General features: G+C 44.6%; 2 protein-coding genes and 1 long non-coding RNA gene across 4 annotated transcripts; 2 read left to right on the plus strand and 1 right to left on the minus strand.

Annotated features, from left to right (window-relative positions):
* Window positions 1-11: 11 nt before the first annotated feature.
* On the minus strand, window positions 12-2,566 carry LOC147191139 (uncharacterized). Its single transcript, XM_086136253.1, has 2 exons — window positions 2,450-2,566; window positions 12-1,419 (listed from the first exon to the last, which is right to left on the minus strand). Exons 1-2 carry the CDS (start codon window positions 2,496-2,498, stop codon window positions 536-538), a joined length of 933 nt encoding a protein of 310 aa, XP_085992379.1. The 5' UTR covers window positions 2,499-2,566; the 3' UTR covers window positions 12-535.
* Window positions 2,567-6,359: 3,793 nt separating this feature from the next.
* On the plus strand, window positions 6,360-6,782 carry LOC147191140 (uncharacterized). The gene is made up of 3 exons (XR_015103698.1): window positions 6,360-6,507; window positions 6,594-6,613; window positions 6,731-6,782. It is a non-coding gene; the product is annotated as an uncharacterized LOC147191140 (long non-coding RNA).
* Window positions 6,783-9,798: 3,016 nt separating this feature from the next.
* On the plus strand, window positions 9,799-25,125 carry pogza (pogo transposable element derived with ZNF domain a). 2 transcript variants are annotated; one of them, XM_086137545.1, is made up of 25 exons: window positions 9,799-9,945; window positions 11,144-11,247; window positions 11,484-11,557; window positions 11,642-11,702; window positions 12,210-12,341; window positions 12,413-12,553; window positions 12,692-12,768; window positions 13,326-13,472; window positions 13,549-13,793; window positions 14,069-14,226; window positions 14,298-14,398; window positions 15,656-15,802; window positions 16,007-16,141; window positions 16,222-16,299; window positions 17,959-18,050; window positions 18,136-18,294; window positions 18,382-18,441; window positions 18,749-18,855; window positions 19,504-19,555; window positions 20,179-20,344; window positions 20,695-21,048; window positions 22,185-22,487; window positions 23,001-23,195; window positions 23,466-23,596; window positions 24,571-25,125. In XM_086137545.1, the coding sequence occupies exons 2-25, from the start codon at window positions 11,187-11,189 to the stop codon at window positions 24,833-24,835; spliced, it is 3,441 nt and encodes a 1,146-aa protein (XP_085993671.1). In that variant the 5' UTR covers window positions 9,799-9,945; window positions 11,144-11,186; the 3' UTR covers window positions 24,836-25,125. The 2 variants fall into 2 exon arrangements, with proteins under 2 accessions (XP_085993671.1, XP_085993672.1); XM_086137546.1 differs by lacking the exons at window positions 9,799-9,945; window positions 11,144-11,247 and having other exon boundaries at window positions 12,052-12,341.
* Window positions 25,126-26,259: the final 1,134 nt, after the last annotated feature.

Consider the following 26,259-nt stretch of genomic DNA (forward strand, 5'->3'; position numbering starts at 1 on the left):
ATTAATGCTCATTCATTATTGATGTTTTTTTTTAATAATGCGTGGTCCAAACAACCCTGCCAATAGTAGCAATCGGCCAACGTCAAAATACATCAAAGTAAGTTCTACATGTCATGGCACCAAGAATACGAAAAAGGCTTACACCACAGCAACCAATATTTTGCAATAATCGGCATCTTCAAATATTTCTCCAGAAGGCGTTCATTTTCATAGATCTTTATTGTTGGCAGTATGGCATTTTCTGTGACATCGCTTCTTTCACTGCCTCGTTAAATTTAGCATCCTTTAAACTTCGCAAGTGCATCAATATCAGGCGTTTTTGGTGCCTTGCAATTTAGGCCTGACCGATATGGATTCTTTGGTGGTCCAATTCCAATATTTGGCATCTGAAAATTCCCCAAACCAGTTAATTGGCCAATTTATTTTTTAAAAATGTATATAATGAATAAACATTAGAGCCAGGAATTACACACACAACATTTGCGAGTTTTACCCGCTCTCTGGGATGGGATTTTCCCAGAACCCTCTGCCTCGGCTACTGCGTGTCAGTGCACTTGTGTCTTGTGATCTGATACTTGTATGGGAATCTCTTGTGACAAAGGCTGCAGCCGAATGGCGTTTCGCCGGTATGAGTCCTGGCATGGACAGTCACATTCCTCTTGGTGGCGAAGGTTTTGCCACACAGCAAGCACGGGTGCGGTTTCTCCCCCGTGTGTGACCTCACGTGCGAGATCATGTGTCCGCGCTCAGAAAAAGTCTTTCCGCAAAAGGAGCAGGGGAAGGGTTTCTCCCCGGTGTGCGTCCTGGTATGCGCTCTCAGCTGTCCTTTCTGGCAAAAGCGTTTGCTGCAAACGGAGCAGGAGAAGGGTTTCTCCCCAGTGTGCGTTCTCATGTGGAGAACCAGCGACATGCGGTAGCTGAAGCCCGAGCCGCAAACGGAGCAGGAGTAAGGTTTCTCTCCGGTGTGAGTCCGCATGTGGGACACTAGGTACCTCTTGACGGAGAAACCCTTGCCGCACACAGAGCAAGTGAAGGGTTTCTCCCCAGAGTGTGTCCTCATGTGCGTGCGCAGGTTGCTTTTGCTGGAGAAGTTTTTGCCACACACGGCGCAGATGATTAGCTCGCCCGTGTGCGTCCTGGTGTGGTGCACCAGCCGGTACTTGTTGTCGAAGCTCTGGCGGCACTGCGAGCAGCTCAAGCGCTTTTTGCCGGCATCCGCTTCCGAGTCACGGTGATCGGAGTCGGCTCGCTCGTCCGAGTCGCTTTGGTCTCTATGGTTGGGAAATTCGTCAACGGTGTCTTCCTCCTCCTCCTCCTCTTTAACGCAGAGGGCCTGGGGTATCTCCCAGTACTCCCGGGAGCTCCACTCCCTCTGACGATCTTCCCCCACGATGACTTTCAGCACATCTGACGGCAACACTGAAACAAACCCAGGACACAGCAATTTAATCAACAACTATTTTGATCACCGATCATGTTTCTGTGACTGCTGTCACACCACATAAGTTTGACTTCAGTATTAGGCAGAATGAATCAAAGCAAGTCCTTTTTTATTTGTTTGTTTGTAGCTCAAAATTTGTGTCACAGTGGGCTGCAGTTGGACCATTTAAGCGTAGCTTTAATTTCACCACTATGAGGAGGGCTCCAGCACACAGTCAGTGACTATTTGATTTGAAAGAAAACAAGCTTTTTTTTCCTTCAGATTTCAATTTTTTTTTGATCATGCACAAATAAAACTTTTCTAAAGTTTTCCATACCAGTTCAATTATCTCAAAACTGCAATACACTGTAATTTTTCTAGCTGTACATACAGTAGGTTAAAAAAAAGAATATTAACTCATTCACTCCCAAAGACATATTTATGTCTTTTCACACTCCACACGTTCAACGTTTCATTCAGTACCAGCCAATTCTAGACCATTTTTTTTACCCTAAGTCTTGAAAAAAATGAAAAAAAAATAAGTATCTGGGGTTGAACGTGTGGAGTGTGAAAAGACATATAAATACTGTATGTCTTTGGGAGTGAATGAGTTAATTAATAATAAACTATGTATGCATTTACCTCACTTTAGATGTGAAAAGGATTTTGTAGCTTCCGTGCAGTAGACAGTCCCACAAAAAGTTTGAGTATTCCAGCCTGTTTTCTAAACAACCAGTAAAAATTGAATGAAAGGAATATTTTTGAAGAGGTTCTTGATGAACGGGAGGTGAAATAAGCACGCTGTCAGTCATTTCTGTATGTTCACAATAAACTATAGACACGCCAGCGTGTCACATCGCATAAAGCATGTCGAGAATAGGTTTTTTGATTATTTTAAATAAAAATTAAATTTCGTTTTATGGTGACACCTCGTAGCAGTAGCAGCTAGCTCCTGCTAACGGTTTAGCATTAGCTTTGCAGCTAGCCTTCACGACGTCGGCAAAAAAAAATAGATGAAAACAAACAAACCTTCAACTTTGCACTCCAAACGTGAAGCTAATGGCCGATGTTTGTCCATTTCGTTGGGTTTTTATTTTTGGAAGCACCAATCGATCAGTGGCTCCCCGACCAGCAAGGTCGACAAATTGCAACCAGGAAGTCATCTGACGTTCACGTGCAACTTTTCAAAATAAAACTACACGCAAGCATTTTTAAGGCAATCTTTTTGTTGTGAGGCCTTTACGGAAATTACTGTAAAAAATACATATACAGTATAATAAAAACATTTACGTACATACATTGTGTATCTAAATACAAAACGTGGTTCGTTTTTAAAACATCGCTAGCGTTAATGCTAAGGTCCCATTGGATCCGATTCAAATCCTAACGGTAAATTAGCATGGAGTTAGGGAGTGATATTCCTTCAAATAAAGAACATTCGTTGTTGAAACACATACACACAGGTAACGCGACTCAGAGGCACATATTCTCCCTCATCTGCCAAAAAACGGTTTAAGAGAGTTCAATCGCAACTTTCTTCTGTTCTCATTCTAAATTGGTACTCCATCCTTGCACGGCATCACACTGCTCCTCAGAGGCCAAAACGCAGAGGAACTGCTATTGTTTTAGCATACGGTCGTGCTATTTCACTTTCTTACTAATTAATTCATTCATCCATGATCACGAGCTATGGGTTGTGACCGAAAGAACGAGATCCCAGATACAAGCGGCCGAAATGATTTTTCTCCGCAGGGTGTCTGGACTCTCCCTTAGAGATAAGGTGAGAAGCTCGGTCATCGGGGAGGGGCTCAGAGTCGAGCTGCTTCTCCTCCACATCAAGAGGAGCTAGATGAGGTGGCTCGGGCATCTGATTAGGATGCCTCCTGAACGCCTCCCTGGTGAGGTGTTCCGGGCATGTCCCACCGGCAGGAGGCCCCGGGGACGACCCAGGACACGTTGGAGAGACTATGTCACCCAGCTGGCCTGGGAATGCCTCCCCAGGAAGAGCTAGAGGAAGTGGTAGAAGCGGTAGAAGATGGATGGATGAATGGAGGTAAAGTTGAGTTTTCAAAGATGCAATGAATTTTCCTCAAAATTAAAGGAGACACAGATTGGGTCTTAAACTGGACAGTGATTTCAAACTTGGCCGGCAAATTGGTACCGTTGTTAAATCCAGCTTCTTTCACCTTAGACAGCTGGCCAAAGTAAAACCTCTCCTCTCTCATGAACACTTTGAGACAGTAATTCATGCCTTCGTCACATCCCGGCTCGATTACTGCAATGTCCCTTTACTTTGGAGTGAGCCAATCCTCCATTAAGCGCCTCCAGCTGGTCCAAAATGCCGCCGCTCGCCTCTTGACTGGTACTCGTAAGAGGGAGCACATAGCTCCTATTTTGGCATCCCTTCACTGTCTCCCTATACATTTTCGAGTTATTTTCAAGATCCTATTATTTGTTTTCAAATCTCTAAATGACCTCGCGCCACCTGACCTCTCCGAGCTCATCCGCTCCCACACACCTGCCCGGCGCCTCAGGTCTGCGGACCAGACATTATTGGAGGTACCGAGAACTAGGCTGACGCTCAGAGGGGATCGAGCCTTTTCTGTTGCTGGTCCCTCTCTCTGGAATGACCTCCCACTGAACATTCGGCAAGCCTCCTCGCTGCCCATCTTTAAAATCCGCCTCAAAACTCACTTGTATTCTTTGGCATTTGACTCAGCATGACTCAGATTTGTTCTTGGTTTTGCTGTTCGGTGCTTTCTTGTTACCGACTTGTTGCTTTACTGTTGTATATGTTAGTTGTTCCATGTTCAGCATCTTGTATGCAGCGATGGCTGTTTGAAAGTGCTCTATAAATACAGTTGAGTTGAGATCCAATGACTGTGTTTTTTGTTTTGTTTTGTTTTTTTGTCATACCAACACACATTGCCACATGAACTGCCATGAAATACAACCCTTGGGATCCAAGGTCAGCCCAGTAATCATTTTTTCCGTCATCCTTCACCTCTAATAATGGGTGAAAACGAGGAATGTCAAATCCGCCCGTTGAGTTCCGTGTTGGTTATGACGCAAAGCTTGACGTCGTCACGTATTCACAGACACGTGACCCATACCCGCTAACTCGAAGTGAGCGCTGATCTCTAATCAAAGTATTATCCCAGGAGTGCAGTACATTATTTGATGATTGTAGATTCTCAGATCAATATATTCACAAATGTTACATGTTGTTGTTACTTGGCTGCGCCTGATGATGTTTATGAATGTCGGTCACAAACCGATGGAAGTGCTAGTTTAGTGTACTAGCAAGCTAACAAATGAAGTGAAGGCAGAACTCCAGGACTGCAGTCTCATTTCGTGTACAGTATATGTACTCCATGCTCATGTTTTTAATCTTTTGAATATGTAATTTATTCAGATGTCATACTACGGCGTTTTCTGGATTTAAGGTGGGTTTCATATGTTTAAATATAAGCCATTCTAAAAATTATATAAAACAGTAGTGCTAGAAATGATTGCTACCCCACAATTAAAACCCAAATGTTTCATTTTAAACTCGTCACTTTGTAATTCTTTTCACTGTCAAAATTTCAATTATTTTCAGTTGTCAAAATGCATAGAAAAAACACTATTTCATAATGGTTAGCAGTCTGCTCCTGTTGTAAAGATTAACATCAGGTGTGGATTGTGAGGTTTAGATTCTTTATATTATATGTCCTTGATGCTGAATAATAAAAAGGAATTCAGAATACTTTGGCCTCACTTTAAACCTCCAATCTAAGTTAGTCCGCAGGAAGATAAAGAAGCAGATTTGTGCATTTTGGTTCTGATTATAATCAGGTTACTCACCAGTGTGAGTTGGTGTACAAGCGACAGTATCAACTATATGATAGCCATTCTTTTAATCGGTAGCCATTCTTTTAATCAAATGCGGATAAAGTTTGGCTTCATATGGAGGATCAATTGAGAGTAGACTGCATGGTGAATAACTGTTAGCATAGCCTCCAAAGCTAACAATATCCCTCCGCCATGCAGCGCGAGGCATGATTAGCGGAAGGCTACTCGACAACCAGGAGCCATATCACACACACGCAGAGCGTCTGCGGCTAACTACTAGCAACTAGTTAAAGAGCTATTACTTGCTTTTGTTGTGGAAAAGGCTCTATTTTGTGCTTACAGTTTCACTCCTATAAGTATTTTAGGGAATCTGCAAAGGTACACAAAAGGTAAGAGAATATTCGTGAAACTGTTGAGGAAACGCTTGTTTTGTAGGATTGACAGCATTGGTGGAATTTCGCTGCCGCGTTAGCACGTTAGCATTTTAGCATCGGCGGGTTGGAGCGGGGGGGGGGGGGGGGGGGGCAGCGTGGCAGTGTCCGAGACAAGGCAACACGTCAGCCGCTCACCTTGCATCAAATCATTCGCAAAGTAACACTAAGCATTAGTTAAGAATTTATGGACAATGCTGAAAGACGCTCTTGTGAGCAACTTGATGTCATTTTGCCCTCACAACTTGATTCGCTCCAAGACCATCCTCCGTGATTCTTTTTTTTCGTATTATGATTTTTGTTTACTTCTCCGTTGATTTGTTGAAAGAAGCGTTTTGGAATGCTGTAGTAATCCAAAAGCAGGAACAAGGAATGATGAACACTTGCTGTCCTAATAGCAATCCTTTTAAAAAAGATACTGTATTTTTCACAGTGCAAACTAGAGACGAAAATACTTGAGATTAGCCCGTTGCCTTGATTTACGAGTTTTGATTCGAACCGTGACCGAGCTTTTAAATCCGTTATTTCAATGTCAAATCGGTTTTCGCCATTCAGTTGGACATGTTTGAAAAAATCAATGGCGGTATTATCGATCCGGCCTTCATTATCCAATCTTTTTGGAATGGCTGATCATATGAATTATTCCATTGATGAATCGAATGGATTTGGTGCCAGTGAAGCTTCGGGACAAAGTCTTGTTGACCTATTTTTGTGATCAACTTATGTGACTTAGTAGTTCGTGGAGGTCTCGGTGTGTGTGGATGGCCGCCCCTGCCGATGTGATGATGGAGTTGGAGGAAGTGAAGGCGATTCACGATGAAGGTGAAACTTTCAAAGGAGTTGAAAATTGTTGTAATCATCAAGTCAGCGAAATAAAAATGTGTGTTCATGTTTCCTTTGGGTTGAAGATGAGAAGGAGGACCCGCCGGTGAGTACGACGTACTACATTCTCGTGCTGCCGGTCGACTCCTGCGATACGCTGGAGGTAACGCTTGTTGCTGTCATCAGCCACGATCAATAAGATCACTTTGTCTTCTCATTCTAGTTACATGTCCAGTCATCAGGCACTTGTCTCAGCTTCTCTGTGAATGGTCGCCGCATCCACATGCCTGGAGGTCAGTCACATCACGCCACTTGGGTTTGTCATCTCTTGGAACAGAGTCCTCAGCTCACCCGCATAGCGTTTGAGCTTTCCATTTTCAATTGGCAATCAAAAACAATAACACTTTTTTCCCCCCAAAGACAAACAGTGGAGAAACACACGTAGGCAGATAATATTGTGTGTTCTTTAGCCTTTCTGAAAAATGTCTAATTTGAATATAATTCTTTTCAGTTTGTGTCAGAAGAAAAAAAACAAGAAATTACATGGTCTTTTTTTTTTTACAAAGTTGAATTTCAATTCACAAGTGATATCCCGATTGGAGCTGACTGAAATTGGAAGGCGTTCCACCGGGATCAACCTTTGGGACAAAAGCTCATCAGTGGGGTGTGAGCATCAGTTGCTATGGGAACTTCCTCAGCAAAAGTGACCATCTGATGTGATGTCCTGCGCAACCTCCCACAGGAGGCACTACGGTGCTGAAGCTGCACTTCAGTCCTGGCAGCTCGTCCAGCGGCTTCGTTACCGTCCGCGTGGACACCTGCCCGGCTGTAATGCCATCGCCTCCCGCGTAGGACTGCCCCCCCCCCCCCCCCCCCCCCCCCGTCATCACTAGGACGCACGCATGCCACTGCCGGTGGGCGTCGGACATTTCTGTCTGGGTTTTGAATGAATCGTGTCTGCATCTGTAATTGCTGTATCATAAATGTTTGTATTGATTGTGATAGGCAAAGTTGAGTTTTCAAAGACACAATGGTTGTTTCTCTGAATTAAAGGAGATACAGATCCAATGACGTTGGTTTTTTTTGTGTTTGTCTTGTTTTGGGTCATACCAACACACATTGACACATGAATTGGCATGAAATACAACCGTTGAGATTGAAGGTCAGTCCAGTAAATCCCAAGACTTGTGAAAGTAACAAGATAAAATGAATATGATAAAGCCAAGAGTAATGTTTCAACATTGATGGAAGGCATCAAATGTGTGGATGTAGCAGAATGAAAATCCAAGAGGCTTAAATTTCACATTATATTGAAACGGTCATTATCTTACTTGACAACACGAATTGTGTTCAACGTGCAAGGATACGTGGGCATGAGAGTTTTGATTGGTTGAGTTTTTCGTCGTTGAATAAATACTTTAAAAAGTAAAAGTCTTGAACTCAATGAATGATTATTTAAATAACTGTGATTTCTATCTTCGTCAAAATAAAAAATTATTTCTTTCCATAATCATTCACCTCTAATAATGGTTGAAAACGAGGATTGTCAAATCCGCCCGTTGAGTTCCGTGTTGGTTATGACGCAAAGCTTGACGTCGTCACGTATTCACAGACACGTGACCTTTAGCCGCTAACTCGAAGTGAGCGCGGATCTCTCATCAAAAGTATTATCCCATGAAGAAGTATATTATTTGATGACTGTAGATATTCAGATCAGTATATTCGCAAATGTTACATGTTGTTGTTACTTGGCTGCGCCTGACGATGTTTATGAACGTTGGTCACAAACCGATGGAAGTGCTAGTTTAGTGTCCTAGCAAGCTAACAAATGAAGTGAATGCAGAACTCCACCGAATGTAATCAAAAGTAACACGAATTTATTTTCTTCTTTCTTGTATTGTTAATTCCCCCGCTTAGTTACGGCAAATTTCTCCCTGTAGCTCTAAACACATGGGCGAAATTCTGTTGGCAAAATTCTAAACAAAGCAACGCTAACTTGAAGCCATTGCAATCTAATTTCGTGTACAGTATATGTACTGCATGCTCATGTTTTTAATCTTGAATATATCATTTACTCAGACGTCATTTTCTGGATTTAATGTGGGTTTCATATATTTACATATAAGCCATTCTTAAAGTTATTTTAAACAGTAGTGCGAGAAATGATTGCTACCCCACAATTAAAACCTAAATGTTGAATTTTAAACTCGTCACTTTGTGATTCTTTTCTTGTCAAAATGTTCATAGAAAAACACTATTAAATAATGGTTAACATTTGCTTATGTAAAGTACACATTGTTTGCTGCTGTTGAAACAATTAACATCAAGTGTGGAGTGTGAGGTTCACATTCTTTATATTATGTATCTTTGATGCTGAATAATGAAAAGGAATTCAGAATACTTTGGCCTCACTTTAAGCCCCCAATCTAAATTAGCCCGCAGGAAGATAAAGAAGCAGATTTGTGCATTTTGGTTCTGATTATAGTCAGGTTACTCACCAGTGTAAGTTGGTGTGTAAAAGATAAGAATAATCATTGTTTAATATTATTTAAGGACTACTTTGTCAGACAAAACCACGTTGTACTTTAAATCGAAATGAATATGGTTATTTACGTCAATGCTAATCGCGTAAATTGGACTTCATTATTCCGAAGTGACATTGTACACAAGCACACCTTTCGGCACGTTTTTGTCAGATGCGTAATTGTTTTAATCGGTAGTATCTGTTGAAGTCATAGTTTGTTCACAGTGGGAGGATATTTATTCAGAGTCGACTGTGGTGAGCAACTCTTAACATAGCATCCAAAGCTAATAACGTTCCTCCGCCGGACAGTGAGGTAGGGAGCGATGCAGAGGATACACGACAAGCGGCATTCATAATAACCAATGAAATTACACGAGTATATTTATGTGATTAGTGCATGATGACACTTTGGTTACTTAAATTACTAATAACACCTAAGAATAAGGTCTACCCAGGTATTTAGTACGAGACGTTATAAATGTTTATTTACGTCGATGCTAATCACGTAAATTTGAAGGACCTCTACCACAGTGGTAGTTTAGACGATGATATCTTACACACGCACACCTTTCACCACTTGTACAAGTGACAGTATCAACTATATGATAGCCATTCTTTTAATCGGTTGCGGAGAAAGTTTGGTTGGATCAATTGAGAGTAGACTGCATGGTGAATAACTGTTAGCATAGCCTCCAAAGCTAACAATATCCCTCCGCCATGCAGCGTGAGGCATGATTGGCGGAAGTCTACACGACAGCCAGTAGCCATACCACACACACGCAGCGTGTCTGCGGCTAACTGCTAGTAACTAGTTAAAGAGCTCTTTCTTGCTTTTGTTGTGGAAAAGGCTCCATTTTGTGCTTACAGTTTCACTCCAATACGTGTTTTAGGGAAACTGGAAAGGTACATAAAAGGTAAGCGAATGTTCGTGTAACTGTTGAAGAAACGCTTGTTTTGTAGGATTGACAGCATTGGTGGAATTTAGCTGCCGCGTTAGCACGTTAGCATTTTAGCATCGGTGGGTTTGAGGGGCGTGGGGGGCAGCGTGGGAGCGTCCCCAGACAAGGCGACACGCCAGCCGCTCAACTTGCATCAAATCATTCGCTAAGTAACACAGTTACACATTAGTCAAGAACTTATGGACAATGTTGAAAGACACTCTTGTGAGCAATTTGATGTCATTTTGCGCTCACAACTTGATTCGCTCCAAGACCATCCTCCGTGATTTTTTTTTTCGTATTATGATTTTTGTTTACTTCTCCGTTGATTTGTTGAAAGAAGCGTTTTGGAATACTGTAATAATCCAAAAGCAGCAACAAGGAATGATGAACACTTGCTGTCCTCATGGAAATCCTTTAAAATATATATACTGTATGTTTCACAGTGCAAACTAGAGACGAAAATACGTGATATTAGTCCGTTGCCTTGACTTACGAGTTTAATTCGAACCGTGACCGAGCTCGTAAATCAGTTATTTCCATGTCAAATCATTTTACGCCCCAAGGGGGGAAGTTTAAAACGAGATGGGAAAAATGGGAGGAATATAAAAAAACAAACAAATGAATGAGAGAATGACACCACAAATCAGGAGAAGTCAATGGAGATTATGGATTTCAATCCAAAATGAGGGACACTTGTCATTGTTGATCACAGGATATTGTTTTATTTTTCTATGTTTTATTTATTATTATTTTATTTTATTTATTTATTTTCCTGTCACATATGTTTGCACGTTATTTTGTTGTTTCCTATGTTAAAAGACCTTCGCAGCCATAGATGGACGTTGTTGTGGAAACTAACTACGGGTGGAAATATATGAAACCCTTTGTATTCAAATGTTCAGACTTGTATGGTCCTGTATGTTGTTAAAATAATAAAGATGCAGGTTACAAAAAAATCAGTTTTCGCCATTCAGTTCGATATGTTTGAAAAAATCAATGGCGGAATTATCAATCCGGCCATCACTATCCAATCTTTTTGGAATGGCTGATCATATGAATTATTCCATCGATGAATCGAATGGATTTGGTGCCAGTGAAGCTTCGGGGCAAAGTCTTGTCGACCTGTTGTTGTGATCAACTTATGTGACTTAGTCCTTCGTTTTTTCCCCAGCCTTAATTTCCCCTGTCATCAGTGGAGGTCTCGGTGTGTGTGGATGGCCGCCCCTGCCGATGTGGAGATGGAGTTGGAGGAAGAGGAGTCGATGCACGATGAAGGTGAAACTTTCAAAGGAGTTGAAAATTGTTGTAAGGCGTAGAAAAAAAAGTAGTGTGTTTCCGGAAACATGAAATTTCAGCATAGGGTCGGTAGGTCGGACAAAGTTTTATTTTTTTAAATCTTTTTTTTTTCATCAAAAATGTAAACAAAATAACCATAAAACATAAAACAAGAAGACATTGAAGACATTATCGACGATATAAAAACGTGCGTTCATGTTTCCTTTGGGTTGAAGATGACAAGGAGGACCCGCCGGTGAATATGACGTACATTCCCGTGCTGCCGGTCGACACCTGCGATACGCTGGAGGTAACGCTTGTTGCTGGCATCAGCCACGATCAATAAGATCACTTTGACTTACTTTTTGTCTTCTCGTTCTGTCGTCATGTCCAGTCGTCAGGCACTTGTCTAGGCTTCTCGGTGAATGGTCGCCGCGTCCACCTACCACCTGGAGGTCAGTCACATCAAATCACTCGGGTTTCTCCTCGCTTGGAACAAAGTCCTCAGCTCACCCGCGTAGCGTTTGAGCTTTCCATTTTCAACTGGCAATCAAAAACAATCAGGTTTTTTTTCCAAAGACAAACAGTGGAGAAACACATGCAGGCAGATTGAATTGACTACAACTTTATTGTCAAATGTGCTGTATGTATGTGTAACATACATAAACATAAACAGATGACATTGTGTATTCTTTAGCCTTTCTGAAAATGTCTAATTTGAATTGAATTATTTTCAGTTTGTGTCAGAATAAAACAAAAAATTAAATGGCCACTTTTTTAAAAAGTTGATTTTCAATTCACAAGTGATATCCCGATTGGAGCTGACTGAAATTGGAAGGCGTTCCACCGGGATCACCCTTGGGTCCAAAAGCCCATCAGTGGGGTATCGAGGATCAGTTGCCATGGGAACTTCTTCAGCAAAGGTGACCATCTGATGTGATGTCCTGCCCAATCTCTCACAGGAGGCGCTACGGAGCTGAAGCTGTACTTCTGTCCTGGCGGCTCGTCCAGCGGCTTCGTTACCGTCCGCGTGGCCGACCGCACCTCCGTAATGCCGTCGCCTACCCTGTCGGACTGCGCCCCCGTCATCACGAGTATGCAAGCATGCCAGGGCCGGGGGGCGTCGGACATTTCTGTCTGTTTTTTGAATGAATGGTGTCCACAGGCGTGGTCTCAGGTCAAGCCGCTCACAAAGTTTTCAAGGAGCACCAGAAGAGCGCCGTTACGCAGAAGCCACAGCTGCATTCTTCTTCGCCCAAAGCCCCCGCCAGACCTGCGGTCGACACCAAAAAATATATACCCAAAGGTACACCACCGCCGCCACAAGTCGAAAAGCGTCCAAGCAAGCATGCTCACTTGCCACAGTTGACTTCACCGATGCTGTGTGTGAACATATATGTATGTGTCGGTTTGTGCGCATGTATCCACACGTGCGTGTGATTAGGTCCGGCCCGTCCTTTCAAGTGTGCGGCGTGCTCATCTCAGTACAGGCTGATCTCGGAGCTGCGAGGATTCATTTGCGTAAGTTGAAGCTGAGAGCCGAGTGAAGTCGAGCGGTGTGTTTCGGGAAGTCAGCAAGCCCTTTCAAATTGAAAATACATCTTGGCAGCTGATGTTTTTTTGAGACAACAGTTTTGCCCAAATAACCCATAAGCGTACCTGATTCATTGTGAATCCTGCAACCGTAGTGGGACTGAGTGATCCAGAAAATGTACTGATGGATGACTAGCTGTGTTTCTCCAAGTTAAGACACTGAGGTTCAAACCTTTAACGAGGTCAGAATGCAACGCTTCATCTCTGTAAATCTCTGCAAGCGCTTTTTTAAAATGATTATTTCTGCAACGTTCTTCGGAAATCACAGTGTCCAATCACGAGTGAGTTATTTTTAGAACAGGCTTGCGGGCAACTCGTGTGGTCCTCGGGAGCTACCTGGCGGCGGCGGGCACCGCGTTGTTGACTCCTGAAGTGGGTCTGCTATAGCAATGTCGCGCTGTCGTGTTGAGGTGGTGGCAAATGAGCGAGCGATTCCTAACGCAGCCAACCCGATAATCAAACTGACGTCACTTCCTCCCTCCCAGTTCTGCAGTCCCGTCGTTGCCGAGAGCGTGAATAAACTCAAGGTGATCAGGAAGAAGAAGAATGACAAGAAGCGCCAGCGCATCAGAGCCAGGAAGGCCTGCAAAGAGTCGGCGGCCGGCACGGAATTAGCAGACAACCCTCCCGCTGTGAGTTCCCCCCCATCTGTCAAACTCCGCGTGGCCACCGTAACCCACGTGACCTAATTTCTCCCATTACCCTCAGCCCGCAGTCTCCTCTCCTCGCCCGATCCTTGCCGCCGTCGTCTCCCCGTCCGAAACTTCGCCAGGCCCCGCCTCCCATCTGGTCCTCCGGCCCGTGCACGGCAAGCTGGTCATCATGGTGGACGACTTCTACTACGGATGCGACTCCGGCCGCAGCGCCGTTGGCGAGCGCGTCGTCAACTCCCGCTGCCACGCCGGGCCCTACCACTGCCAGCACTGCCCCGAGACCCTCCTCAGCAACATCCAGTGAGAAACTCAAAACTTGAACTTGCCATTATCCCAGCAGTTGAGTGGATAAAATGTCCTTTGCATTCAAATATATTGCAAAATATTCCTTCGAGGCTCCACAATCACAATCACAATCACAATCACAATATGAATCACAAGATCTTTGCTCACAATTGGCACACCGTCATAATCTGAGAGCGACCCGATCAGGTCTTAAAAGGGCCTGATTTGGAATGTTTGTGTGTGCCAAAATGGAGGTCAGCCTTTTCATGTCACACCCCCTCCGCTTGCAGGCTAATGTCTCACTTGAAGACGCACGCCGCCAAGATGGCCGAAGAGGACTGCCACATGGGCTGTGTGTCTCCTTGTCCTCACTGCTTCCGTCGCTTCAGCTCTCCCTTCAGACTCCAGTGCCACGTGGAGGCGGTGCACACGCAGCACGTGTCTACCGGTCAGTAGCGCACACGCACGCACGTTCGACGTCAGCGTGTAACAAAGCACGCTATCCCGTTTGTGTGGCAGCCAAGTGTGAGATCTGCGAGCTGGATTTTGGCACCGAGCCGTTCTTCCTGCAGCACATGAAGAGCACGCACAAGGCGGGAGAGATGCCCTACGTGTGCCAGGTGAGATCCGCGTACGGGCGCACACACGCTAAGTGGCATTGCCTCCATGGACCCAAGCAAGCATCTTGAGAAGTTCTTTACTTTCTATTTAATTTTGCTGTACAGTGAAACTCCTCGACAACGAAACCTACATGGGTGAAAATACCTCCTAATGTGATAAAAGTCTTCATGATTTAACACCATTCCCACTCTCCTGCCCACCATACAACGAAACACAAACCCTGTTGCGTTTTACGAAATATTTTTTTCTGCTCTTGCCTCGCGAAGAGATTTGCTACAACGAAGTCTAATCCAACAGCGACCTCTACAGCTTTGTTCGGAAACGGCGACAGCAACCACCACACTGGTTTACGCATGCGCAGTAGTCCAGGAAGTATTTGTTATTCCTTGGGTGTCTTGAAAGGCGCTTATAAATAAAATCTATTATTATTATTATTATTATTATTATTGTTAGTTTCAGACGCAGCACGAACGTTGCATTCCTAAAATGGCTCCAAAACGGACCTTTGGATGTCAAGCAGCTAAGACAAGAAGCGCGCTGACGCTGGAAGAGAGGGTAAAAATGATCAAAATGAAAGACGGAGGAAGCAAAATAAAATACTTTATCCAAGGAATTGATGTAAGTGAAAGTTAATGCTGAGTGTAAATTTCGCAATTTCTTTCTACACTGACTATATGAAGTGTCAACTAAGTGTGTGCTCATATTTATGCACTACTGGAATAAAAATAAAGAGTACACATACGTTGGTGTGTGTGTGTGTGTGTTTACATCTGAGATCAAATTTGCTGCAGTGAAAAAAACCCTGTTGTGAAAAATCTCTTGCTGCAAACATGATTTCGTTGTAGAGGAGTTTCACTATCGTGTGTTTTTTTTTTGTGGGGGCGGTGGACCAATTGTAAATAGTTGGATTTTCCACACCCAGTGAGGCTTGCCGCATGAAAATGAAAACTAAGCCTTGCTCTGTTCATTTTTACATTTCACTCTCATGCCCAGTGGCTCCGTTTGCCATGTTGGTACACGTTTTTAGCCTGAACCTGGAAGCAGAGAAACATGTTTAGTTTGCTGGCACCTGTGCTCTCTCTACAGGGTATATTTGCCAAAACCCAGAAACAGTCACTCTGCGTATAAAGTAGGAAAAACTTGCAGTGCAGCAGGTCGACGTTTGGAGAACTGGTTTAGTGGGGGCTCACCGTGATACTGTGTGTGTGTGTGTGTGTGTGTGTGTGTGTGTGTGTGTGTGTGTTTGTGTGTGGCAGGTGTGCGACTTCAGATCGTCCTTCTACTCGGACGTGTGGAGTCACTTTGAGAAGTTTCACGCCAACACCAAGAACCTGATGTGTCCGTACTGTCTGAAGGTCCTACGCACCAGCCACTGCTACATGCATCACTTTGCCAGGCATCAGGTGACACACGGCCATCAGTATATATACCCCTCCATCGATGCACGATGTTCTCTGAATCAATTCATTTTGGAAATGTGTTCCAGGCGCCAAAACAAAAAACAAAAAAACCCCCCCACAATTGTTCAAAAACTGTTGAAAACAAATCGACGACTGTCATTGTTGAACTCAACAAACGTGCGTGTGCGTGCGCATGTGTGTGTCCAGAGAAAGTTTGTGTTTAGCTGCAAGAAGTGTCGCCTTCACTTCCTCTGCGTCAAAGAGCGCCAGCAGCACTACGACCTGCACCACAGAACCCACATCACACCCACGCAAGTCACGGGACTCAAGCCGGGGACCAAGGTACAACCCGGATCGTCTCGCGCCGACGCTCGACACCTGAGCGCTCTCACACATGCTTTTGTGTGCGCGTGCGCCCATAGGTGACTGTCAGGACGTACTCGGTGGTCGCAGGAGCCAAGTGTGAGGAGGCTGCGCTTCGAGCGGTGGTTGCGTGTAAGGTCGGTGTGACGTCTACTTGCTTTAGCTAACACCTGAGAGAGAGAGAGAGTTTCGGCCTTTTGGCTAAGATCAAGTGTAGTAGTCTGTAGTGTAGAGAGAGCGCTAGCTAGCAAGAGATTATAGAAAGTGTTTAATATCATGAATATACAGTAATCCCTCGTTTATCGCGGTTAATGGGGACCAAAACCACCTGCGATAAATGAAAATCCGCAAAGTTGTGCCCCCCCCTCCATATAGGTTCATGTACATAATATTTATAAGGCCAAATTTAATGGTATAATGCTTTTGAAGTAATTAACATGACTTAATGCTGTATACTAATAGATCTAAACATTGGATTGGATTGGATACAACTTTATTGTCAAACATACAGCACAGATGAAATTTCTTCCCTCTCAACATCGAACAAGAAACAAGAGGATGTATAAGTTAGGTTAGTTTATGAATAGCAAAATACAGTAAACGTATACATGTAGTACTGTATATGTTGCTCTATGTGACTCGCTGTTGTTATGCTGACTTTCGCTGCTTCTCGCGGACTTTTTGGGGACTTAAAAAAAAAAATTATGAATATGTTTGAAAAAATCCGCGATGCACTGAAGCCGCGATAAACGAACCGCGAAATCGCGAGGGATCACTGTACTTTTACCCTCTCGCATGCTTTTTAAACTCTGGACACTTTTGAAGGCACTCGTATTCCTTAGCGCTCGCTTTTCCTCCCACCCTCACTGTCAAAAACTCAAAAATCGTGTCACATTACTTTGGGGAAGTGAAAAGACCAGTTTGTTCCATTCCGCAAACGAGATGCGGGGCGTGCTCGGAGCTCTGAATTTGTCCCTTCCAAAAACTGACACATAAATGTACAGTGATCCCTCGCTCGAACGCGGTTCACTTTCCGGCTTTGCTGTTTCACAGATTTTTTTTTTGTGCAGTTTTTTTTTTTTAATGCTTTTAAACAGTGAATTGCGTTCTGCATCCTGATTGGCTAAGGCACTGACGGACGTGAACAGTCCTACCTCGTACTGGCTATTAAAAATATATTATTTTACAGTACAGTATTTCCAAAAACTATTATAGTTATTTGTTGAAAACGTTTGTTTTTGTTTTTTTGGTGCTTGGGCCTGAAAACAGGTTTTGGACTTTGGTTTCATTGTATACATAGTTCAGTATTGTATAATAAAGTAAAAAATAAAGCTCACGGATTTCACCTATCACTGGTTCTTTTTGTAATGTAACCCCCGCGATAAACGAGGTATTACTGTACTGCTAGTTGGAAAAGGAGCAGGAAAAAGTTGGACTTCAACACCAAAATGCAATACAATTTTCTTAATCGTCTACCGTCTTCATGTGAAGCATTCACGCGTTATGCCATGAGCAGGCTAACATAAATCAGCATCCATCGTAGGGTCACGCTAAAACTGCTTCAACACCCACACACACACACACACCCGTGCACAGCAATGGCACATACAATTGGAAGAAAAACCGAATGAACCATCATGTTGCATCGGGAAACGGGCGGCGCAGTGACGCATACAAACAGAGCAGACGACAAGACTTACACATCTTTTTTTTTTTCTCTAATTGCAAATGCCTCAGTTAACGTGCTGTGTTCTCTTCATGTTCTTCTTCATCGATGACGACGTTCTGTGCTCCAGGTGGTCGACGTCGAGGCAGAGACACCCCCGCCGGAAGTTCCCAAGAAGAAACCGAGGGAGAGCGTAGCTCACCTGTTGTCCAACCTCAGCAGGTACACACACACACACACACAGACACACACACCAGGGTCCGACATGAGATAGTAGGATAAGTTGGCACGCAAATTTCATTCTCAGTGAGGAAGACGAAGGGGACGCGGCCCGTCCTTCACGTCGCTGCGTGGAGTGTCTGAAGGGCATCCGCAAGCTGAGCACTCACTTCCCGTCTCGCGTGTGCTGCTCGCTGTGCCCGTTCACCACCTGCTGCTCCACCGCCTACGCCAACCACATGATTAAGTTGGGTCCAACCCGATCCCCCCACCCCGCCCCTCACCGCCTCTCGCTCGGGACTCACTCGGTCGTCGATGCTTGTGTCCCCCACAGAGACCACACCGCCGTCAAGAAGTCGACGCACTACCACGGCATGTTCCAGTCGAATGCGAGGTACGCATTACAGTTACCAGTTCCAAAATTTTTGGCTGCCCTGACCACTGTTTTCAACATTTCAAATTTCCACATGGAAATTCCGACGTTGAAGATCCATTTCTGTTTCCTTACCCACCTCTTTTACCATTTCGTTAATTCCATATCCACATCATTCCATGTCTTACCCCAATTATGTAATCCCACACAGCCTTTCAGGTTAGCTTCCTCTTTTCAGCGTTCACGCTCCATTTCTGCAGAAATTCCCACGTGGAGTTTGCGTGCTCCTGCTTGAGTGTTCCTGTGTGTGCGTGCCCGCGTGTGTCAGGTTGCCGGAGAAGCTGAGCTGCGCGTCGTGTTCGTTTGTTAGCCACGTGGGTGACGAGATGGCCGCTCACCTGACGGAGCAGCCGGGCCACGTGTGCGTGGTGTCAGGTAACACTTCAATTTTGGACGTTAGCAGTTGCGTTCCTTTCGTGGCTTAATGTGCTCCTCTATCAAATCCCCGTTCTCTTTTTTTATACTACAGGGTTCCCACGGGTCCTTAAAGTTCATTAAAATCCATAAAAAAAGAAGTTGTAAAATTTTCAGGGAAAGCTTCTAAAATCAATAAAAACCCTTCAAATTTTATTTTTATTCGAAAATAAATTGAAGTTTTATATTTTCTATATTAAAATTTGTCTTCGTGTAATTTATTTGAGAATTAATTCAAGTTTTACATACAGTATGTCAAATAAAGGGTTAGCTGATTGCCCCTAAAAATAAAGATGTGCCCTTCCTTAGGCAGCAATGATTTGAACACCAGCTCAGTGATATGTGGCTTTCTGTTCATTAAATCCAACGTGAAACCCCTGGCTAAATTGGCCCTCAAAAGTCCTTAAAATCAATAAATAAAAAGCAAGTGGAAGAGTGGGAACCCTGAACTACTGAGTCAGTCCAGTAAAATATGTCGAGTGTTTTTTTTTTAAATGTTGAAATTGCGAGCGCGCTGCAGTCGAGCGTTAGCGTGCCTATTCAGCTTCTTGGGCTCAGCTCCAGATGGCGCCGCCGAGGTCTCACTGATGTGATGCTGTGACCTTTCAGATGCTTCCGACACCTTGGGAGCCGATGCGCAACCGACATGCAATTCCGACAGGTAGCCCCTCCTCCTCCCACCTGTCATTTTGTTTGGACTCTCGTTCTGGGTTATCAATGGCTCACTTCACAATTGGCATTTTGGGGTTCAATCCGATCACAGTGTGGTTACAGAAGCAACTCGTGGCAGGTTGAAGAATTTTTCTTGGCGCGAAGGATTTTGCCCACTGTTTTGTCCGCCATCTGTTTTGTCCAGACTACAGTCGCGCCGGCTCCACATCCCATTTACTGTACAGTATCTGCCCAGATGAAAGTGTGGGTCCAATTGGGGCGGGGGATCACAATTGTACTATTCAGAGACATGAAAAAAATCTAATATGGACAAAACAAATCTGATTCAACCTGCTTTGTGAGGGTAACCTATTATGCATTTGTATATAAAAAAAAAAAAAAAAAGAAATTAAAAAGCAAAATAAGGAACAGGAGAGAAAATCCCAATGGAGCCAAAAAATGTCAATCTTCATCTTCATAAAATATGTTGCAAAGCATCAAACTTCATCTGTCATTCAAAGCGTGAGAAATAAATCTATTCAAAGGCAGTGCTGATTTGCAATGGAAAGCAATCGAAGGGTGTCTCTTTTGAACGATGTCCTTTTGTGTGTTTGCGTTTGGCTGCCTTTCCAGCAAGCGCTGTGTGACATCATCGGGAGGGGGAGGAGCCTTCGTGCCCATCGGCCTGGCACCACCTTGCCAGCTGTCGGTCAAAGCACTCGTCTCACCCTACGACCTGCCCTCACCGGCCGCCATGACCATCAAGTTTCTCAGGCCCCGCCCACCGCCTCCTCAAGAGGTCAGGCAGAGCGACAGTCTCTTTGTACCTCTCACTTGCACTTTTCAATTTTGTTTCACCTTTTTTTTTTTTTACTCTTTTTTTACTCTTTGCCTTTTGAACAAATTTCTCCACTTCCTTTTTCTTAAACTTCTTAAACTCTTCTCTCTCCCTCTCGGTCTCTCTCTTGCTTCGTGTCTTTTGCTCTCCCAACTCATTCTCCGTTTTAAACTCGAATTTCTTTCTGTTCCTCCCTCTTTGTCTCATTCTTTTGAAGTCTTGCTCCCTTGCCTGCTCGAAATCTCTGGTTCTCTTGTTATGTATGTTTGTGCACGCTGAAGTCATAACCGACTGTTGTCTTTCTGTCCCAGCCGGCTCCTCCTGCTCCTGCTCCTGCTCCCGATCCTGATCCTGATCCTGCTCCTGCTCCTGCTCTGATGCCAGCACCGCAAGAGAGCCACCTGCTGGCGGAATGGGAGTGGCGCGTGGCCACGTGGGCGCTGATCCGCCACGAGCAGCAGCTTCGCATCAGCGAGGACGTCCTGCTGCGGACGGGCGCCCGCGTGCCGCCCGAGAACAGCCACGAGGCCGAGCGCCACCGCCGCGCCGTCGAGCGCCTGTGCCGACATCTGCGGCCCGGCTGCCCCGGCGGACGCCTGCCCGACAAAGTCCTGGACATGGTCATGGAGAAGAGCGCCGCCTTCGTCCTCTCACTCTGCTCGCAGGTGAGTTCGCAATTTTCGCAAATAGCCCGCGGCGATGCCTCCGCTTACGGGTGCCGCAACTTGCCGCTTTGTCAGTCAAGCTACGAACCGTCACTTCTGAGAAGTTTAGAAGAATCTTAGTCGTGTTCTTGTTTTGCCTTCAATTGCAAAACAAAACTGGATCGAAAAGCGAGTTCTGTCTAGTGTAGCGGGGAAAAGTGCGGCCGGAGAATCCTCCGGCCGTTTTATGCCGAGCTGCAGAAAGCTGAGAATATTTACAGTTGGGAGGCTCAAATTTGACAGCAAGCTAAATATTGAAATGATGAATGGATTATCAAACTAAATATCGGTTCATTGGATAATCCAGTCGTTGCCAATTATTGTACAGCTTGCCAAGATACCGTATTGGCCCGAATATAAAATGGCCCCGATATTAAGACGATCCCCTCTTTTTCAAGACTCAAGTTTGAAAAAAGACTTTTTGAACACCAAATTAATTTTTATACAGAAAAGAATTACAGTACAAATGATTGTAACAATATATTTGAGAGAAAAAGCATGTTATTTTGCCTCATTCAAATCTTAATATCTGAACATTTAAATATGTAAACTAAAGTGCAATCACATTCGTCAAAGAATGGCTTCTGGTTTTTGAAATGTAAATGACATCATAACTTCTCCTCAGCTGCCGGTTAACCTGGCCGATCTTCGACCCACTTTTCTCCAGATTGTCGCTACGTTTCTCCATTTTCTGTTATCTCTTCTATTATTTTCTTCTCTTTTCTTTCTTACCGCTGTTTATTTTTATTTTTCTTCTTCGTGCTACCGCTATTTTTATTTTGATTATTCGTGACAGGTTCACTTCGGCCTGGGGAGTCAAGTTCAGGATTCGCTTCATTGGTATCTGGCGCCATCTAGCGTCGTGAATGGGTATAATGTCTATACCCCGAGTATAAGATGACCCCCACTTTTTCAGTCTTATTTCAATGCAAAAAACACCGTCTTATATTCGGGCCAATACGGTATTTAGTGAGGTTTTTCTACCCTGCCCCCATTATATGAAGGGCAGCTGGTAAGTGGCAAAGCTCGCAAGTCGACATAGCATCGCGCCAAATGTTTTGTGCCCTTGATGATTACGTCGGGACGTTCCGGCCCAGATCCGGAGCGCGTCTCTGCGGCCCGGCCGCGTGGGCTTCATGGACGAGCTGTCGGTGTTTGTGGACGCCAAGCTCTTTGCCGGCCGCAGCGCGCAGGCCTTCCAGCTACAGGGCTGGCCGACGCAGACGCCCCTGTTTGACGTGATGCTGTCGGCGCTGTCGGACGGGACCTTCCTGCCACCCGTGCTTTTCTTCCACGGGGCGCCGGTGGCCCTTCCCGCCGGCTTCCCTGACAACGTGCTGCTGGAGGCCCGCCGCGACGGCTTCAGCGACGCCCGACGCCTGCAAGTGTGGACGCGCCAGGTTGGGACCACATCCGTCTGCCACTTTTCAGCTTCCATCTTGGAATCTGTCTGAACGTTGCATTTTCTCAACATGCTGGAGTGGCTTCCTGGCTCTAGTTTTGGCCTTTCTTTAACAAACACAAAAATTGAAATTCATTCATGGAGCACCTGCCTTTTCCAATTCTAGGGGAAATGCCTTTTTTATTTAAAAAAAAAAATTGGCGGGGGGGGTAAAAAATACTGAAATGAGAAACTTGTGGGTCACTTAAAAGCAACCAATTAACTTATTGAGTGCCAGCCAATTCTGGACCAAGTCTGAAAAGACGTTTAAAAACGTCTTTGGGAGTGAATGAGTTAAATATTCAAAGAAACTTTTTACCTGTGCCCTAGTTTTGAATTTCATATTTTATGAGCCTTTATACATCAGAACTTCAAAAATGAGAAATTGGGATTGATTGATTGATTTGTGCGTTCTGCATTGAAGAACAAAAACTTAACGACTGCAACGAACCATTTGGGCGCTTTGCTGTAGGTGTGGCGCCCGCACGTGTGGCTGCGTGGCAAGTCGCTGCTGATGGCGGACGTCCATCGGGGACACACGAGCGCCGAGTTCAAGGGCCTGCTGAGTGCCGCCTCCACCGACGCCATTTTCATCCCCGCCGGCTGCAGTTGCCGCCTGCAGCCGCTGGATGTCTGCGTCAAGCCCGTTCTGCTCAACTTCTTGCAGGTCAGTGCAAGCGGTGTGCATTAGAGATGACAAGAGCAAAACAAAAAATTCTCAAACTGGATGATTCACATCAGGCTTGAGGCAACCTCAAAAGGTGACAAACGTCGAAATTGGCCAAAGCTGTTGGAACAATTTCATTTTCTTGGAAAAATCTATTGAAATTGAAAATTGGACTTTTGGCCATTTCTTTTTTAATTCTGTTTGGCTCAGCCAGCCGACTTGATTAAAGGACAAAAGACGAAGGTGATGGTGGACTTGTGGTGCTTGCAGGCCCGTTGGAAGCACCTGGTGACGCACGGCGGTCTGGATGGTCTGAGTCTGGACCAGCTGGCCCTGATGGTGGCCTGCTGGCTCAGTGAAGTGTCGTCCACCCTGACTTCGGACGTTGACATCTTGAGAAGGTTTGGAGTCTTCTTCTACTCTCGTGGAGCTGTCACGGCTCATCCCCCTTTTCGCTGCCACGTTGCGCGCACTTGCGGCTGGAGAAAGCCGGTGGCGCTGCTAAAACAATGATGCTCTTGCCCTTCTTCTCTGCCACTGAGCAAAAGTGTGTGTGTGTGTGTGTGTGTGTGTGTGTGTGTGTGTGTGTGTGTGTGTGTGTGTGTGTGTGTGTGTGTGGATCAATCAAAACATGGGATTTTGCCTAATCATGCATATGAGTGGACAGTTCAATTCAGCCTTTTAGGGGCTGCTATGTGGGCCAGTGTCGCCCTCTGCTGGACACCGACATTAACGTTTGGTGCTATCATGAGGTGCCGAGCCAGTCCCGATGAAGATTAAGATATCCTTTATTTGTCCCGCAATGGGGAAATTACAGTCAGAACTCAGAAAGATTACAGTCATACTTCGGTTTTCAACCATAATCCGTTCCAGAAGGCTGTTTGAAAACCGATTTGTTCGAAAACCGAAACCACACTATTTAAAAAAAAAAAAAAAAAAAAAATGATTGAACACGTCTGCTCACAATGGAAAGCGACACGAGGAAGCATCACTTCCTCGTGAAAGGAGGGCGAGAGGGGTCAAGTGGCCCATTCAAGTGCGGTCAGTTTGGTCGAGAACCGATTTTCGGTCGCAATCCGAGGCATAAAAAAGTCGAAATTTTTGGTCGAAAACCGATTTGGTCGAGAACAGACGTTTTAAAACCGAGGTTTGACTGTATTGGCAAACATTCTGAACAGGTTGACGTTAACATTTTTGCTTTCGCTTATACGTCGCACGTTCGACTACGAGGACGAAGCTTCAAATCACTTTTCAAAGGCTGTTCGGTGGTCCAGCCACAGAGAAGGCTTCGTTGACTAGTGTTGACATTGGAGCAACCGCAGCCTTTTGTTTGTGTCCAACTAACCATGTTGCCGTGGCAACCGTGTCCCCTCAGGTCATTTGCGTCGGTGTGTCACCTGCAGAAGGAGCAGAAGGACGCCAAGCAGTTGATCCAATCGCTGACCGCCAAGCTCAGCATGCCTCTGGAGGACCCAAAACCTCCTCCTGGTCCAGACCCTGACCCTGACCCCGGTCCTGATCCCAGTCCTCCCTCTAGGGAAGTAAAACTTCTTCTGGTGCTACACAGAGACCAGAAGCAGAAAATGGACTTGACCGCGGAGAACGGAGAGCACCCAAAGACGTCAGCTTTTGAGACCTAACGGTCGCATTGACAGCTCTACGGCTGCGTCAGCGCCGTCATGAAATGTTTGACAGTCGGTATTGATGACTCATTCGCTTGGAATCATTCCTGACTCCCCACCACTTCCTTTGGGGAATTTTAGTGGACGTTTTTCGGAACGGTCTTGGCAAGGAGTGCCCAATTCCCGGCGCAGCCTCTGTGACTTTGGCAACACCTGGTGGTGTGATGCAGTATTACCCCTTGTTACTGTTCACTTGAGCATTTCAATTTGTTTCATCAATTCTGAGAATTATTAAAAGATGAACTTTTTCTCTCTGCAGGTTGACTTTGTGTACAGTTTATTTTGAAATCAATCAATCTTGTGCATAGTCCGATTTTTGTTTAATTGTTAAAATGTTAATTGTTGCCATAAACCATATCCACACCCCCAAAAAACAGTTCTTTAAAATAGAATAAGTTCTCAACTTATTGACAAATACATTGATAGCATGTAAATACATCTGAGTAAAATATTTTTTTATGGGACATTCTTGATCAAATTTGACTTATTTCGAAAAATGCACGTTTTTCATCAATGCATTTATTTAGCCGTTTTATTTTGAAAACAGGTTTGTTAAAATATTTATTCTCCATTTGTTTCTATGAAGCAAATGCTTTGATACTTTTACTGCAAATACTATGACAAATGTGTCCTTTTTAAAATTTATTTCATTTTTAATTAAATGAAAAAGTTGAATAATTTCAACAATTTACATTTACATAAAATGTATGTATATATAGATAGATATAAGTTTATTTTATGAAACATTTTAATCTGATTTATTTTAAAACAAAATGTTTCTAAGAGAGATGCGTTTTTTATTGGGATCAAACTTTGTTTGATTTAGCCTCTTTAATAAATAAAAAAAAAGCACATTTTTAGAGAAATTGGAGTTTGGCGTACACGTGTGAATGGGACGCGCACGCCCTCTCGCCAGCCGCGATGCGTTCACAGCGTGTCGGAACTTTTGACGTCGCCCCGCTGCTTCGGTTAAATTTAGCCTCCGTGAGAAGCCGCCACTTTCCCAGCATGCCCTGGGGCAAGCCGGTGACCTCGGGAGGACGCCGGCGTGACCAGCTGCATGATGGGAACAGCATCCACGTACTTTGACACCCACCCCCTCCCTCCCCTTGCTGTGCGCCATTGTCACAGGGAAGGTGTCACGTGCCGTGACGTGACGTTACTTTTAACTCATATTGTGCGCACCACTTCCTGTAGCTTTTGCGTTGAAAGGAAACACAATGCGAAAGAAGCTTTATTGGCATGTTTACAGGATGCTTGCACTCACACACACACACACACCCCACTGGGAGTTACCCCTCCCTCTTGGGATGTGTGGGACATGTCCTGTCATCAGTTATCTTATTTTTCCCACGATGCAGTTCAACCAAATCATGTATCGA

The sequence above is a fragment of the Hippocampus guttulatus genome, chromosome 18, assembly GCF_054856545.1.
Source record: "Hippocampus guttulatus isolate MCC_2025c chromosome 18, RoL_Hgut_1.0, whole genome shotgun sequence".
Classification (NCBI taxonomy): Eukaryota; Metazoa; Chordata; class Actinopteri; order Syngnathiformes; family Syngnathidae; genus Hippocampus; species Hippocampus guttulatus.

Bases quoted from the DNA above. Each gene is read 5' to 3' on its own strand.
- pogza (XM_086137545.1), top strand. From the start codon at position 11,187: ATGGCCGCCCCTGCCGATGTGGAGATGGAGTTGGAGGAAGAGGAGTCG. The intron at 12,342-12,412 runs GTATGCAAGCAT...TGGTGTCCACAG, and splicing joins CTGCGCCCCCGTCATCACGA to GCGTGGTCTCAGGTCAAGCC. The intron at 18,856-19,503 runs GTAACACTTCAA...GTGACCTTTCAG, and splicing joins CCACGTGTGCGTGGTGTCAG to ATGCTTCCGACACCTTGGGA.
- LOC147191139 (XM_086136253.1), bottom strand. From the start codon at position 2,498: ATGGACAAACATCGGCCATTAGCTTCACGTTTGGAGTGCAAAGTTGAA. The intron at 1,420-2,449 runs GTTTGTTTGTTT...GGTTTGTTTCAG, and splicing joins TTTGGAGTGCAAAGTTGAAG to TGTTGCCGTCAGATGTGCTG.